Source organism: Neoarius graeffei, chromosome 3 (assembly GCF_027579695.1).
Source record: "Neoarius graeffei isolate fNeoGra1 chromosome 3, fNeoGra1.pri, whole genome shotgun sequence".
NCBI lineage: Eukaryota > Metazoa > Chordata > Actinopteri > Siluriformes > Ariidae > Neoarius > Neoarius graeffei.
In genome coordinates, this window is record NC_083571.1 from 25,821,356 (window position 1) to 25,835,889 (window position 14,534).

Genomic DNA, 14,534 nt, shown 5'->3' on the forward strand with positions numbered 1-14,534 from the left:
GGTCTGATGAAACCAAAATGGAACTGTTTGGCCACAATTCCAAAAGGTATGTTTGGCGCAAAAACAACACTGCGCATCACCAAAAGAACACCATACCCACGGTGAAGCACGGTGGTGGCAGGATCATGTTTTGGGGTTGTTTTTCTTCAGCTGGAACAGGGGCTTTAGTCAAGGTGGAGGGAATTATGAACAGTTCTAAATACCAGTCAATTTTGGCCCAAAACCTTCAGGTGTCTGCTAGAAAGATGAAGATGAAGAGGAATTTCATCTTTCAGCATGACAATGACCCCAAAAAACTTTTGGAATGGCCCAGCCAGAGCCCAGACCTAAATCCAATTGAAAATCTGTGGGGTGACCTGAAGAGGGCTGTGCACAAGAGACGCCCTCGCAATCTGACACATCTGGAGCGCTTTTGCAAGGAAGAGTGGGCAAATATTGCCAAGTCTAGATGTGGCAGGCTGATAGACTCCGACCCACAAAGACTGAATGCTGTAATTAAATCAAAAGGTGCTTCAACAAAGTATTAGTTTAAGGGTGTGCACACTTATGCAACCAGCTTATTGCATGTTTTTTATTTTTTATCCCTAACAGATTTGTTTGTTTTTCAACTGAATTGTACAGGTTATAGGTCACATTAAAAGTGGGAAAAGTTTTGAAATTATTTGTCATGGTCTCTTTTTTTTTTTACATCAGAAAAACCTATCATTTTAACGGGGTGTGTACACTTTTTATATTCACTGTAGTATAGTATGTGCAATACTTATACCTTCACAAATCAGTTTTCCTGTAAACTGGCTTTATCGGTTTACTAAATTAACATGCATTTACGTGTAATTATACAAAACATGTAGGTAATTTATCAAGACTGAAACCCTATTTGGATTGGATTAGTTTTACATGAGGAGGTGGGATAACGTAATTATTACTGGAATATTACTGAAATTTTAGTCTTGTCAAATCCTTCATGTCAATCATCTTTCTTTTTATGGAAAATCTGGAAACACTGCCTTCCAAAAAAAAAAAAAAAGCGTTAAAAATAACTCCAATATATAACAATATACTGTATATCCAGTTCAAACTGACATGATTGTAAAACTTCGATTATATCCAGTAGGAAAAGCAGTTCTGCATGTTTTCTTCAGCATGAAGTCATTCCTGGAAGTGCTCGCCCTTTGCTGTTGTCTCCCACAGAAAACTAAAACATTGGGCAAGTTTAAAATTCGGAACAATAAAATATACGTTGATGGCGTGAAAGACGATCCTTCCAGGGGCTTGAGCTAAGTTATTAAGCTGAGCAAAGGTTTAGACTTTGTATACATATTAAGGTCATGTGATATCAATCAGTTTATGTTAAACTGAGGTGTATGGGGTAAGCATGGATTTTTTAGTGTCGAGGCCAGGCGTACTGTACATCGAGAAGCCACTTCCGCTTCTGTGGTGAAATGAGAGCGGTCAGAGGAGAACAGCCTTGTTTCAAACTGATTAGGAGGCTACGGTAGCTCTTTTAACCACTCTTTACAACCATAGTGAGCAGAAAAGCATCTCGGTGTGAACAAGGCATTGAACTTTGAAGCAGATGTGCTACAAAAGCAGAAGGCCGTGTTGGGTTCCACTCCTGTTGGCCAGAAACAGGAATCTGAGGATACGGTCAGAGTTAAAGTCTGGAAAAACATAATCTGGTCTTTTTCCTATTTTCAAATGTCCAATTTTGATGAACCTGTGCCCACTGTAGGAATGGATACCTATCGTAGTCTTCCCCGTTTTGCTCTTGTTTTTGAATTAAAGTGCTCTAAGATAAGATAATCTTGTCTTATCCAAATAATGCTATACATAATTTCCACAGAGTACATACACTAGCTGCAAGTCTCTTGAGGTATGTCTCTATTAGCTTAGCAGATCTAGCCACTGGGATTTTTGCCCATTCCTCAAGGCAAAACTGCTCCAACTCCTTCAAGTTAGATGGGTTGCGTTGGTGTCCAGCAATCTTCAAGTTATTCCACAGATTCTCAATTAGGTCCTGCTGGAACATGAACCTTCATCCCTGTCTCAAACCTCTGGCTGACTCAAACAGGTTTTCCTCCAGAATTGCACTGTATTTAGTCCCATCCATCTTTCCTTTAGTCCTGACCACTTTCCTGTCCCTGCAGATAAAAAAATATCCCCACAGCATGATGCTGCCACCACCATGCTTAACTCTAGGAATGGTGTTCTCAGGGTGTTGGGTTTGTGCCACACATGGTATTTCCCATGATGGACAAAAAGATCAATTTTAGTCTCATTTGACCAGAGAATCTTCTTCCATGTGTTTGGGGAGTCTGCCACATGCTGTTGGGCAAACTCCAAACATGTTTTCTTAATCAGTGGCTTTTTTCTGGCCACTCTTCCATAAAGCCCCACTCTGTGGAGTGTACAGCTTAAAGTGGTCCTATGGACAGATACTCCCATCTCCACTGTGGATCTTTGCAGCTCCTTCAGTGTTCTCTTTGGTGTCTTTGTTGCATCTCTGATTAATGCCCTCCTTGCCCGGTCTGTGAGTTTTGGTGGGCGGCCTTCTCTTGTCAGGTTTGTAGTGGTGCCATATTCTTTCCATTTTTGCTATAATGGATTTAATGGTGCTCCCTGGGATATTCAAAGTTTGGGATATTTTTTATAACCCAACCCTGATCTATACTTCTCCACAACTTTGTCTCTGACCTGTTTGGAGGCTCCTTGGTTTTCATGTTACTTGCTTAATAGTGTTGCAGAGTCAGGGTCCTTCCAGAACAGGTTGATTTATACAGACATCATGTGACAGATCATGTGACACTTTGATTGCACACAGGTGGATCTTAATCAACTAATTATGTAAGGGTGCTTTCACACCAACAGCAGTTGGTGCGCACTAAACAGTCCATTCGAACCAAAAGCTCTTACTTCGGTTCGTTTTCGTCGGTGTGAAAGCATCAGTCACACTCGGGTGCACACTAAATCAAGCGGACCGAGACCTCCAAAAAGGGGTGGTCTCGGTCCGCTTGATTCCGCACGAAACGTCAACCTCTGGTGCGGTCCCTCTGGTGAGAACGCAAACCTGGACCAACTCAGGTCTAAACGAACTACTCATTCGTTATAACATATTGAATTACAGCCTCTGCATTTGATTATTGTTGTTTATTATTTATTGTACATGTTTATTTTTATTATTATTATTATTATTATTTAACAGCAAAACATTTAAACCCATTCCTGTTATTACAACATAGGCTACTGTTAAAACCGGTGTATAATACGCACATTTTTTCATTGAAAAGTGAGGTGTGTCTACACTGGATATAATGTAAAAGGCTGCCCACACTAAGAATAGTAACTATTTTAATAACTATAACTATAAAGATAATGATGTGAGCATCTACACAATGTGATCATTATAACATCCTGTAAACAGCGGCATCAGGCACACGCGTGTGCTCCAGCTCTGTCAGCATTCTGTCAGTGGGAAATTCAGATTGCCCTGTATTAACCTAACAGATTAACATAACAGATTCTACAGTAAAAGCCGGCTGGCTTGTCAGGCTAACAGACTATAGCCTACATTGTGGGTCTTTGGAAAGGTGCTTGTCTTATCATCAGCAGGACAGCATTGGTGAAAATAGCGCGTCTCCTCTGCCTGAAATGACGCGTTATATGCCTTCGGCGAATCCAGTATATCCGAAGATTGTTCTCCAGCTGCAGCCGTAACTCATTCCGGAACTGGATATTTTGCCAGAAATGGGTAATGTTGACGATATCAAAAGCAAGGACCAGCGCAAGAAACAGTGTGCGAACGTGTCGCTCCATTGTGAAAGTCCAAATTGGCGCTTATTTCCACCGGAAGATGACGAAACGTCATTCAGACCAATTTGGTTCGTTTGCATGTGTGAACGCGGACCACACGCAGTCTGTATGCTACAATGTAACAATTTTACTGCCTGGTGCGGGCCAAATAATCGAACTAGCGGTGTGAAAGCGCCCTAACTTAAGAATTGAATTGGTTGGACCAGCTCTTATTGAGGGGTTTCATACGAAAGGGGGTGAATACCTATGCACACTCCAGATTTCTGTTTTTTCATCTTAATTATTGTTTGTGTCACAATAAACCAACAATGTGCACCTTTAACGTGGTCGGCATGTTGTGTAAATCAAATGGTGCTAACCCCCAAAAAATCCATTTTAATTCCAGCTTGTAATGCGACAAAACAGGACAAACACCAAGGGGGATGAATACTTTTGCAAGACAGTGCATATACATCCATAATGTTAACATACCTACTGTTTTCTCAGCTATTTCTACATAGAAAGAAGTATTTCCATATCCCTGTTGCAAACCAAACTAAACGGTAACTTAAAGCTAAATCAAACAAAACAGAGAAAGCAAGCTAGATCCTTTCTAAGGTGTGGCTTCAACCGTTAGTTTGATTCAGCGCTTAATCCCAGAACCGGGTGGAAGGAACAGGGCAGTCAAACAGGCTATAAATACATGTATATTACATATTGAGGTCTCAAATAATGCAAATACATACATACCTTTCACATAAATGTAGATGGAGCTCGTTTCTCCTGTTTGAGTGCTCTTGCAGGTATAGCGGCCCATGTGTTGCGGCTGGACAGAGGTGAGGTTGATAACAGTTGCTCCATCTTCCTCTTGTTCTCCCTCAACCCTTCTGCCTTTATCCCGGTGCCATCGCAATGTGTTGGCACCAAGCCTTGTGTTGTCTTCACAGCGCAGCTCTAGTTGCCCACCCTTTAGAATGACCAGGTGAGGAACATCGGGAGTGATAACTGGCTTGAAGAAGCCTGCACAAGAGAACAATGTAGAGATTGTTAAAAAGGCTGGTTTCTAGTACTGTGGAAGCACTAAAGTGTTGAGTTTCACTTATCAAATTCATCATACAAGCTGAAGCACATCCATGTCCCTTATCAGTTTGATCACACACACACAAGCAGAACGACACTATTTTTCGTCCCAGAATTTGTAAAGTTCTTTCTTATCGTATGCACAGAGAAGTAGGCAGGAACTGTGTTTCATAGCCGTTACAAAACAATACTGTTTATACAGCCTTTAAAAACACGGCTCAGACAGTAGCTCTAGCTGCAAGCTTCGTGTTATACAATCCCAATTCCAAAAACTTTCCAAAAAATGTGATGATCTGCAAGTCATGGAAACCCTAGATTTCATCGAAAATAGTACAAAGACAACATATGAAATGTTGAAACTGAGAAATTTTTATTGTTTTTTTGAAAAATCTATGCTCATTTTGAATTTGATGTTAGCAACACATTTCAAAAAAGTTGGGACAGGGGCATGTTTACTACTGCCTTGCACAAGGACACGTTATCCTAATGGGCTTCATGGGCAGCTGCCCGGGGCCTCGGAGGTAGCGAGATCGGAAAATCTCATCTCATCTCATTATCTCTAGCCGCTTTATCCTGTTCTACAGGGTCGCAGGCAAGCTGGAGCCTATCCCAGCTGACTACGGGCAAAAGGCGGGGTACACCCTGGACAAGTCGCCAGGTCATCACAGGGCTGACACATAGACACAGACAACCATTCACACCGACGGTCAATTTAGAGTCACCAGTTAACCTAACCTGCATGTCTTTGGAGGAAACTGGAGCACCCAGAGGAAACCCACGCGGACACGGGAAGAACATGCAAACTCCACACAGAAAGGCCCTCGCCGGCCACAGGACTCGAACCTGGACCTTCTTGCTGTGAGGCGACAGCGCTAACCACTACACCACCGTGCTGCCCACAGATCGGAAAATATGAAATGATATTTTCAGAAGTTTTGATCATATTGATAACATTTTTGATGCATTTCGCCACCCGTAAGGAAGCCCACCTTGTCCCGTCGCATAAATCACCCGTCATTGTTAATATGATCACTGTCCACCATGTCTTCACACGCTACACCAGCTTGAGTTCAATGATTTAATTAATGACTTCGCTTTCCAGAAAAATAGGAAAGTGCCCTTGTAAGTTGACCCATGGCTGTCAAACTGAATGCGCAAAGCTGTGTGCCACTGCTGTTTGGGACGTTACGTGTGTGAAAGGATGAAATGTTTCACATAGCCGAACATTTTGAGATTTATTTCTGAGAAGCAAGATATTTTTCTTTGTTATCGCTCTTTGTTTTCACAAGTTAAAAGTCACCTGGATTCCAAAATGAAAATGAACGGTTATATACCAAATGAATGTTCTTGTTCTGAATACTAAAGAAACTGTTGTAGGCCGAGGTTATGTTCTTGACATGTTGTTCATTGACTCACTCATTCAAAGGCTTCTTGAGGCTAAACTTTAGTTAACCAGACTTGTTAACCATGATGTCTGATCGATTTTTTCACCATGCAATTGCCTATTTCACCATTGCTTTTTCTCGATTAAATAGGTGTTGATGGATATAAAGTTTTATCGTTCAATAGTATTTCTAATTGTGCCACTGTCATTATTTAAGTTTCTGTGTCTAGTTAGACAGGCACGTCTGAGGGGGTGAATTTGCTGAGCGCAGTTGACAACAGGCGGGGGTGGGGCCTCGGGGGTGTGTCTGCCCAGGGCCTCGGCAAGGGTTAACGCGGCCCTGGCCTTGCATCACCTCTGCTTTTAACAACACTGTAAATGTTTGGGAACTGAGGAGACCAATTGCTGTAGTTTAACGTGACCAGACGTCCTGATTTTGAGTTGCGTGTCCCCAGTCCCGACAAAGATCCGTCGGGAAGCTGAAATGTCCCAGTTTACACCAAACACTAACAAACTGTCCCGGTTACAGCGATCATATATAGCCAACGAGATGTCAATAAAGCTTCTAGCAATTCAGCATCCATGTGCGTGTGTGCACAGTCAACCTTACAATGTATCTATTTGTACAATGTTGCAATATAGAGGCCGCGTTATAACGTTTTTCTCGCTAGCGGCTGTCAACTACTGCGCGACGCGACAATGCCGAACAGATGAGCGCTGGGCGGAGATGTTCGCGCACTTCAAGAGTAGGGAGATTCCTTACAGCAATGTCAGCCAGCTTTGCCAGTTTGCCATGTGCCTACCTGGCACCAATGCTCCAGCTGAGCGAATATTTTCACTCATGAGCAACACCTGGACTGATGAGAGGAATCGCATGACCGTGCCTACTCTCAAAGCCTTGCTCATTACCTGGGCCAATTTTGACGATACTTGCTCGCAGTTTCACAGCAGGCTCTCGGGCAATAAAGTGCTACTGGAGCAAATTCACTCATCATGTAAATATATGCAATAAAATGGCATCTTCTTTAGGGTGGGTGGGTGGGGTGGCTGTGTTTCTGAAACATTTTTTGTTGTCTTTCATCTGTTTCATCTGTCTTTAATCTGTATCACAGATTGTCTTGACTTGTTTGATGCTGTTGTCAACTCAGGGTTCACGTTTTCAAAATAGTTAATAGCCTACACTGGTTAAGATTAAACAGAGGCATTTTGGGTAAAGGTTCGGAGGTGACAACGATTAGGCTCATGCGCTCATTCCTGTTACAATGCATAGTCTATTGTTTAAAAAAAAAAAGTTCATCGCATAAAATGTTGATGTTAATATGCAAGCAATGCATTTTCTTGGTGTTTTCACAAAGGTGAAATAAATCAGTTGAAATTTAGGCTATTGGCCTATTCCCTATCATCACATCTGTTGTCTGATTTTCTTAATTTAACTGAATTGTGATAGAAGTACATGCAAAATACTTGATTATTCTCTGAAATGTTGATAAATTGAGCTTCTACAAAATGATAAAAGCACCTGTCTGAGCCATGGTTTGAGCCGGCGCATGTTTACATCAAAACGCGTGTGCGTGCACGAGTATCACGGTCACGCGCAAAGCGTCCCGGTTTTAGACTCGGGAAATCTGGTCACCCTACTGTAGTTTTGAAAGAGAAATGTTGTCCCATTCTTGCCTGATATACAGTTTCAGTTGCTCAACAGTTCGGGGTCTCCTTTGTCGTATTTTGCATTTCATATTGCACCAAATGTTTTAAATGTGAGCCAGGTCAGGACTGCTGGCAGGCCAGTTCAGCACCCGGACTCTCTTACTACACAGAGCCAAGCAGTTTTAATATGTGCAGAAAGCAGTTTGGCATTGTCTTGCTCGAAATAAACAAGACCTTACCTGAAAAAGATTTTGTCTGGAAGGCAGCATATTGCTCTGAAAGGTGTATATATCATTCAGCATTAATGATGCCTTCCCAGATGTACAAGCTAGCCATGTCATGTGTACTAATGCACCCTCATACCATCACACTTTTGAACTGTGCACTGATAACGAGCCGGATGGTCCGTCTCCTCTTTAGCCTGGAGGACGTGGTATCGACGATTTCTAAAAAGAATTTCTACTTTTGAGTCGTCAGACCTCGGGACAATTTTCCACTTCGCTTCACCCATCCACTGTAAAAGAGCTCGGGCCCAGAGAAAGTGGCGGTGTTTCTGGATATCTTTTATATCTGGTTTTAACTTGCATTTGTGGCTGCAGTAATGAACTGTTTTCATCAACAGTGGTTTTCTAAAGTGTTCCTGAGCCCATACAGTGATTTCCACTACAGACACGTGTCTGCTTTTAATGCAGTGTCTCCTGAGGGCCTGAAGATCACAGGCATCCAATGTCAGTTTTCAACCTTGTCTCTTGCATACAGAGATTTCTCCAGATTCTGAATCTTTTAATGATATTATGTACCATAGATGATGTGATCTCCAAGTTCTTTGCAATTTTACACTGAGGAACGTTATTCTTAAATTGTTGCACTGTTTACCCACGCAGTCTTTCACAGAGCAGTGAACCCATGCTCATCTTTACTTCTGAGAGACTCCGCCTCTCTGGGATGCTTTTTTTTTATAATCATGTTACTGACCTGTTGTCAATTAACTTAATTGTTTTGTTTTTTAGAATTACACAACTTTTTCAATCTTTTGTTGCCCCTGTCCCAACTTTTCTGAAACATGTTGCTGGCATTAAATTCAAAATGAACATGTTTTCTGAAAAATATAATAATATTTCTCTGTTTCAACATTTGATATGTTGTGTTTGTACTATTTTCAATGAAATACAGGGTTTCCATGATTTGCAGATCATCACATTTTGGAATTGGGGATGTAAGTAGATATAATAGAACAACAGTGTTCTAGCATTTCTCTAGTAGCAACTTACATGTCGACTTGTATAACAGACACTCCACATAAACTTTTTTTTTATGCATGTGATTGCTGACATGTGAGGAGACATTTATTTAGCATTTCTGGAAAGAGTCTCCAGTGTCAAAGGTAAAGCTATAGCTTGAAATTTTCTGGGATTGGAAAGTCTTCGGGCGGCACGGTGGTGTAGTGGTTAGTGCTGTCGCCTCACAGCAAGAAGGTCCGGGTTCGAGCCCCGTGGCCGGCGAGGGCCTTTCTGTGCGGAGTTTGCATGTTCTCCCCGTGTCTGCGTGGGTTTCCTCCGGGTGCTCCGGTTTCCCCCATAGTCCAAAGACATGCAGGTTAGGTTAACTGTTGACTCTAAATTGACCGTGAGTGTGAATGGTTGTCTGTGTCTATGTGTCAGCCCTGTGATGACCTGGCGACTTGTCCAGGGTGTACCCCGTCTTTTGCCCGTAGTCAGTTGGGATAGGCTCCAGCTTGCCTGCGACCCTGTAGAACAGGATAAAGCGGCTACAGATAATGAGATGATGAGATGAGTGGTATATCAGGTATATTCCATTCAGCTAGCATGATGATACTGAATGAGTTGAAGACGAGTAGTAGTTAATTGTCACATTGCAGTTGTTCAAAACAAAAGGCCTTTACTGAGTGAATTCCTCTTGTAAAAGTCTCCGTCACTTTTCCTCACCTCCAAGTAGAACTTTGACCATATTTCCTCTGTTGCTCTCTTTTCCAGTTTTTTCAGTCCATTGGTATGTTTTTCTCTTGTAAATATGCGTGAAGAATATACGGCATAATGAAGCTTTGGCAGCCTTTCAGGTGTTCAGCGCATCTTTAGTTTCAGTTTATTTATTCAATGTTTAAACCGAGCACTGAATTAACCCCATCTTCTCTCTCTCCTGGCTGACAAAGAAATGATTGTGAGCATGCGCGAGAGAAAAGTTTTGTCATTGGATCGTCACGTGTGAAGTCGTGTTGTCTTGACAACATGCAATATTATAACAATGTTGCACGCTCATTCTCCATTGGGGAGAGTGGTGTAATACACAGAGGATAAGTGATATGATAACAATATTGCATGCCATCAATAAACCCACTAGAAGGGAATAGAATACGTGTTTTTATTCCATGGAAAAAGTGGCCTGTATGTATAATAATATTTTTTTTTTCGCGGTCTGGTTTCCATCAAATCCTGCGCTCTGATTGGCTGACGAGCGGGTCAGTATCCTATGGTACAGACCCCAGTTACGGACCTCTGGCGACTCGCTCTTTCACAACAACAACAAACATAGTCGCAATTTTTGTCAACATTTATTGTCGCATTTCTCAGGAGAATAGCATTAATTTTACAGCATGGATAGCGATAACAACAATGTTCACAGCAAAAGCAAATTTTACTACCCTGAGGAAGAAGAAATAAAAGAAAACATTTCAGGAGAAAGCTAAAAACCTGTAACTTGCTAACGCAGAGCAAAAACATGGCTGAATCCTGAATGACTCAATTTTGTATAAATAGGGGACTACACAGGCGGCAAAATGTAGTTTTTTTTTCTTGCCATGGAAGTGTACTTGTATACCGAGGAGGAAGCAATTTGCATTACAGCCGTGAATGAGGATTCAAAATGGTGGCTCGCCTTGGCTCGGCTCGGGTTTCTCTTTCGGGCGCTCTCATTTTCTGTTAGAATTTGGTAAAGAGAAAAATAAATATTATTTACCAGCTTAAAGTCGGTCCGTATGGTGAAATACCGTGACCTCGGCCTTGAATACTGACCTCGGCCCAGAGGGCCTCGCTCAGTACTTTCAAGGCCTCGGTCACGCTATTTCACGATATGGACCTCCCAGCTGGTAAATAACATTTTATATCTAAATATATATTACCTTCTTAACCTATATTACTAATGATTTAACACATGAATGCCTTCAGCAACACTTTGAATTTAATGCGCTTGCTTGATCGCCTAATCACAGGTTATGTTAACATCATCCTAAAGAAAATATATGACTTGTGACCAAAAAAAAAATCCTCTCATTTGCATAACTGTTAGAAGCCTATAGCAAGGTTTCTCTTTTGACTGGAAAGAGTCGTCATGTGGGCTACATTCACAGGATAAGGTCAACATAAAGTTGACAGAAGGCACACTTAGGATGAAAGTAAACCAATAAACCAGTGGAAAAACAAAAAACGTCTTAAATGATTGAATGTGCAAAATGAGGTTTTCAGTTGTCAAGAACAATTTTAACAAAAGGGTTATCCTTTAGCATTTTTCCTTCACATATGCAGTAGATAATTAATCAAAGCCTTCCTTGAGGTTTTTTTTTTTTTAAGTCAGTGTAGATAGCATGTGGTGATGGATTTTGTTGAATTGTGCCTTAATATACAGCTGAATCACCCTATTCAAATATTAAAAGCTGTCACTGAGTGCCAGTGATTACTCATTTCTCCCCTAAAAAAGGGATATGTGAAGAGACTGCCCTGCCCAACACCTGTTGCTGCTGGCCACGCTGCCGAAATCATCCCCCTCGGACATGTTAGTCTGCAGTTATGCAAATTAAGAAATGTGAAGTGAGAAAACTGGCCATCTTACAGGTAGATAAGCAAATCTCACTGACAGCTAAGCACAACTAGATAAGCTCGAAGCTCCAGTCAAACCAACACGCACTGAGTGTTGCCTTGGTCCAGCTACAGGAACACGCACTTCTCCTGTTGCTCATTGCTGTGTGCACTTCATTTAATACTCCGGCTCTAATTACAAGCTTATCAATTATTGACAAATATAACAAACACACCAAGGGGTTAAGCGTCGTTTCCCACAAGAGAGTGTGTAGAAGAGCCAGAGAACTCCAGTTAGCTTTATGTAAGAATAAACCATTAACAACAGCAACAAGGGGATGGAAAGGAAAGGTAGCCTGCTAAAATCTCATCTCATCTCGTCTCATTATCTCGAGCTGCTTTATCCTGTTCGACAGGGTCGCAGGCAAGCTGGAGCCTATCCCAGCTGACTACGGGCGAAAGGCGGGGTACACCCTGGACAAGTCGCCAGGTCATCACAGGGCTGACACATAGACACAGACAACCATTCACACTCACATTCACACCTACGGTCAATTTAGAGTCCCCAGTTAACCTAACCTGCATGTCTTTGGACTGTGGGGGAAAACGGAGCACCCGGAGTGCGGACACGGGGAGAACATGCAAACTCTGCACAGAAAGGCCCTCGTCGGCCACGGGGCTCGAACCCGGACCTTCTTGCTGTGAGGCGACAGCGCTAACCACTACACCACCATCCAGAAAGATATTTCATGAATATTACAAAAGATGTAGCTAAACCAGGGACAAAGAAAGATACAGTTTAGGTTTAGCACACATATATCTCATCTCATTATCTCTAGCTGCTTTATCCTGTTCTACAAGCTGGAACCTATCCCAGCTGACTACGGGCGAAAGGCAGGGTACACCCTGGACAAGTCGCCAGGTCATCACAGGGCTGACACATAGACACAATTCACACCTACGGTCAATTCGGAGTCACCAGTTAACCTAACCTGCATGTCTTTGGACTGTGGAGGAAAACAGAGCACCTGGAGAACATGCAAACTCCGCACAGAAAGGCCCTCGCCGGCCACGGGGCTCGAACCCGGACCTTCTTGCTGTGAGGCGACAGCGCTAACCACTACACCACCATCCAGAAAGATATTTCATGAATATTACAAAAGATGTAGCTAAACCAGGGACAAAGAAAGATACAGTTTAGGTTTAGCACACATATATCTCATCTCATTATCTCTAGCTGTTTTATCCTGTTCTACAAGCTGGAACCTATCCCAGCTGACTACGGGCGAAAGGCGGGGTACACCCTGGACAAGTCGCCAGGTCATCACAGGGCTGACACATAGACACAATTCACACCTGTGGTCAATTCAGAGTCACCAGTTAACCTAACCTGCATGTCTTTGGACTGTGGAGGAAAACAGAGCACCTGGAGAACATGCAAACTCCGCACAGAAAGGCCCTCGCCGGCCACGGGGCTCGAACCCGGACCTTCTTGCTGTGAGGCGACAGCACTAACCACTACACCACAGGCTCACAGGCAAGCTGGAGCCCATCCCAGACAACCATTCACACTCACATTCACACCTACGGTCAATTTAGAGTCACCAGTTAACCTAACCTGCATGTCTTTGGACTGTGGGGGAAAACGGAGCACCCGGAGTGCGGACACGGGGAGAACATGCAAACTCTGCACAGAAAGGCCCTCGTCGGCCACGGGGCTCGAACCCGGACCTTCTTGCTGTGAGGCGACAGCGCTAACCACTACACCACCATCCAGAAAGATATTTCATGAATATTACAAAAGATGTAGCTAAACCAGGGACAAAGAAAGATACAGTTTAGGTTTAGCACACATATATCTCATCTCATTATCTCTAGCTGCTTTATCCTGTTCTACAAGCTGGAACCTATCCCAGCTGACTACCGGCGAAAGGCGGGGTACACCCTGGACAAGTCGCCAGGTCATCACAGGGCTGACACATAGACACAATTCACACCTACGGTCAATTCAGAGTCACCAGTTAACCTAACCTGCATGTCTTTGGACTGTGGAGGAAAACAGAGCACCTGGAGAACATGCAAACTCCGCACAGAAAGGCCCTCGCCGGCCACGGGGCTCGAACCCGGACCTTCTTGCTGTGAGGCGACAGCACTAACCACTACACCACAGGCTCACAGGCAAGCTGGAGCCCATCCCAGACAACCATTCACACTCACATTCACACCTACGGTCAATTTAGAGTCACCAGTTAACCTAACCTGCATGTCTTTGGACTGTGGAGGAAACCAGAGCACCCGGAGGAAACCCAGGACCTTCTTGCTGTGAGGCGACAGCACTAACCACTACACCACCATCCAGAAAGATATTTCACATACATACACACACACACATATACATATATATATATATATATATATATATATATATATATATAAATTCCCCAGTGTTGAAAAGGTAAAGAGTGTCAGAGACACACAGTTTTATTTTCTGATTCCTACCTGTTGGGAAAGTCAATAAAAGTGTCACTGGGAAGAGAATCCAAGCGCGTGCCATCATTTTCTGCGCCGTGCACGAGGAGTGTGACAGCGCGCGCGTCTCTCGGTCCTCTCAGCCGCGTGCGTGCGTGCGTGTGTGTGCGCGCGCCTGTGTCGGTTTCTTCAAACCCGAGCTCGCGCTCCGCCTCTGAGGGCGTTGTTTTGGGTTGAAGGCTGTCCTGCAGCACCCCGGACGCGGGCACGGTGCCGGAGCTTCCCGGAAATGCGCGCTGATCTGCCGATCTGGACAAAACTGTTCTCGATACTCATTAGCTGAAGTGTCCGGTTTT

At 43.2% G+C, this 14,534-nt stretch overlaps 1 protein-coding gene across 1 annotated transcript in view; it reads right to left on the minus strand.

Moving 5' to 3' along the window:
* kitb (KIT proto-oncogene, receptor tyrosine kinase b) overlaps window positions 1-14,300 on the minus strand; it is a 51,058-nt gene extending 36,758 nt beyond the window's left edge. The window contains exons 1-2 of the mRNA XM_060916565.1: window positions 14,209-14,300; window positions 4,540-4,809 (exon numbers count right to left, since the gene is read on the minus strand). Of these exons, the coding sequence (XP_060772548.1) occupies window positions 4,540-4,809; window positions 14,209-14,266 (328 nt within the window). The 5' untranslated portion in view covers window positions 14,267-14,300. The remainder of the gene's footprint in view (window positions 1-4,539; window positions 4,810-14,208) is intronic.
* Between the last annotated feature and the right edge of the window lie 234 nt (window positions 14,301-14,534).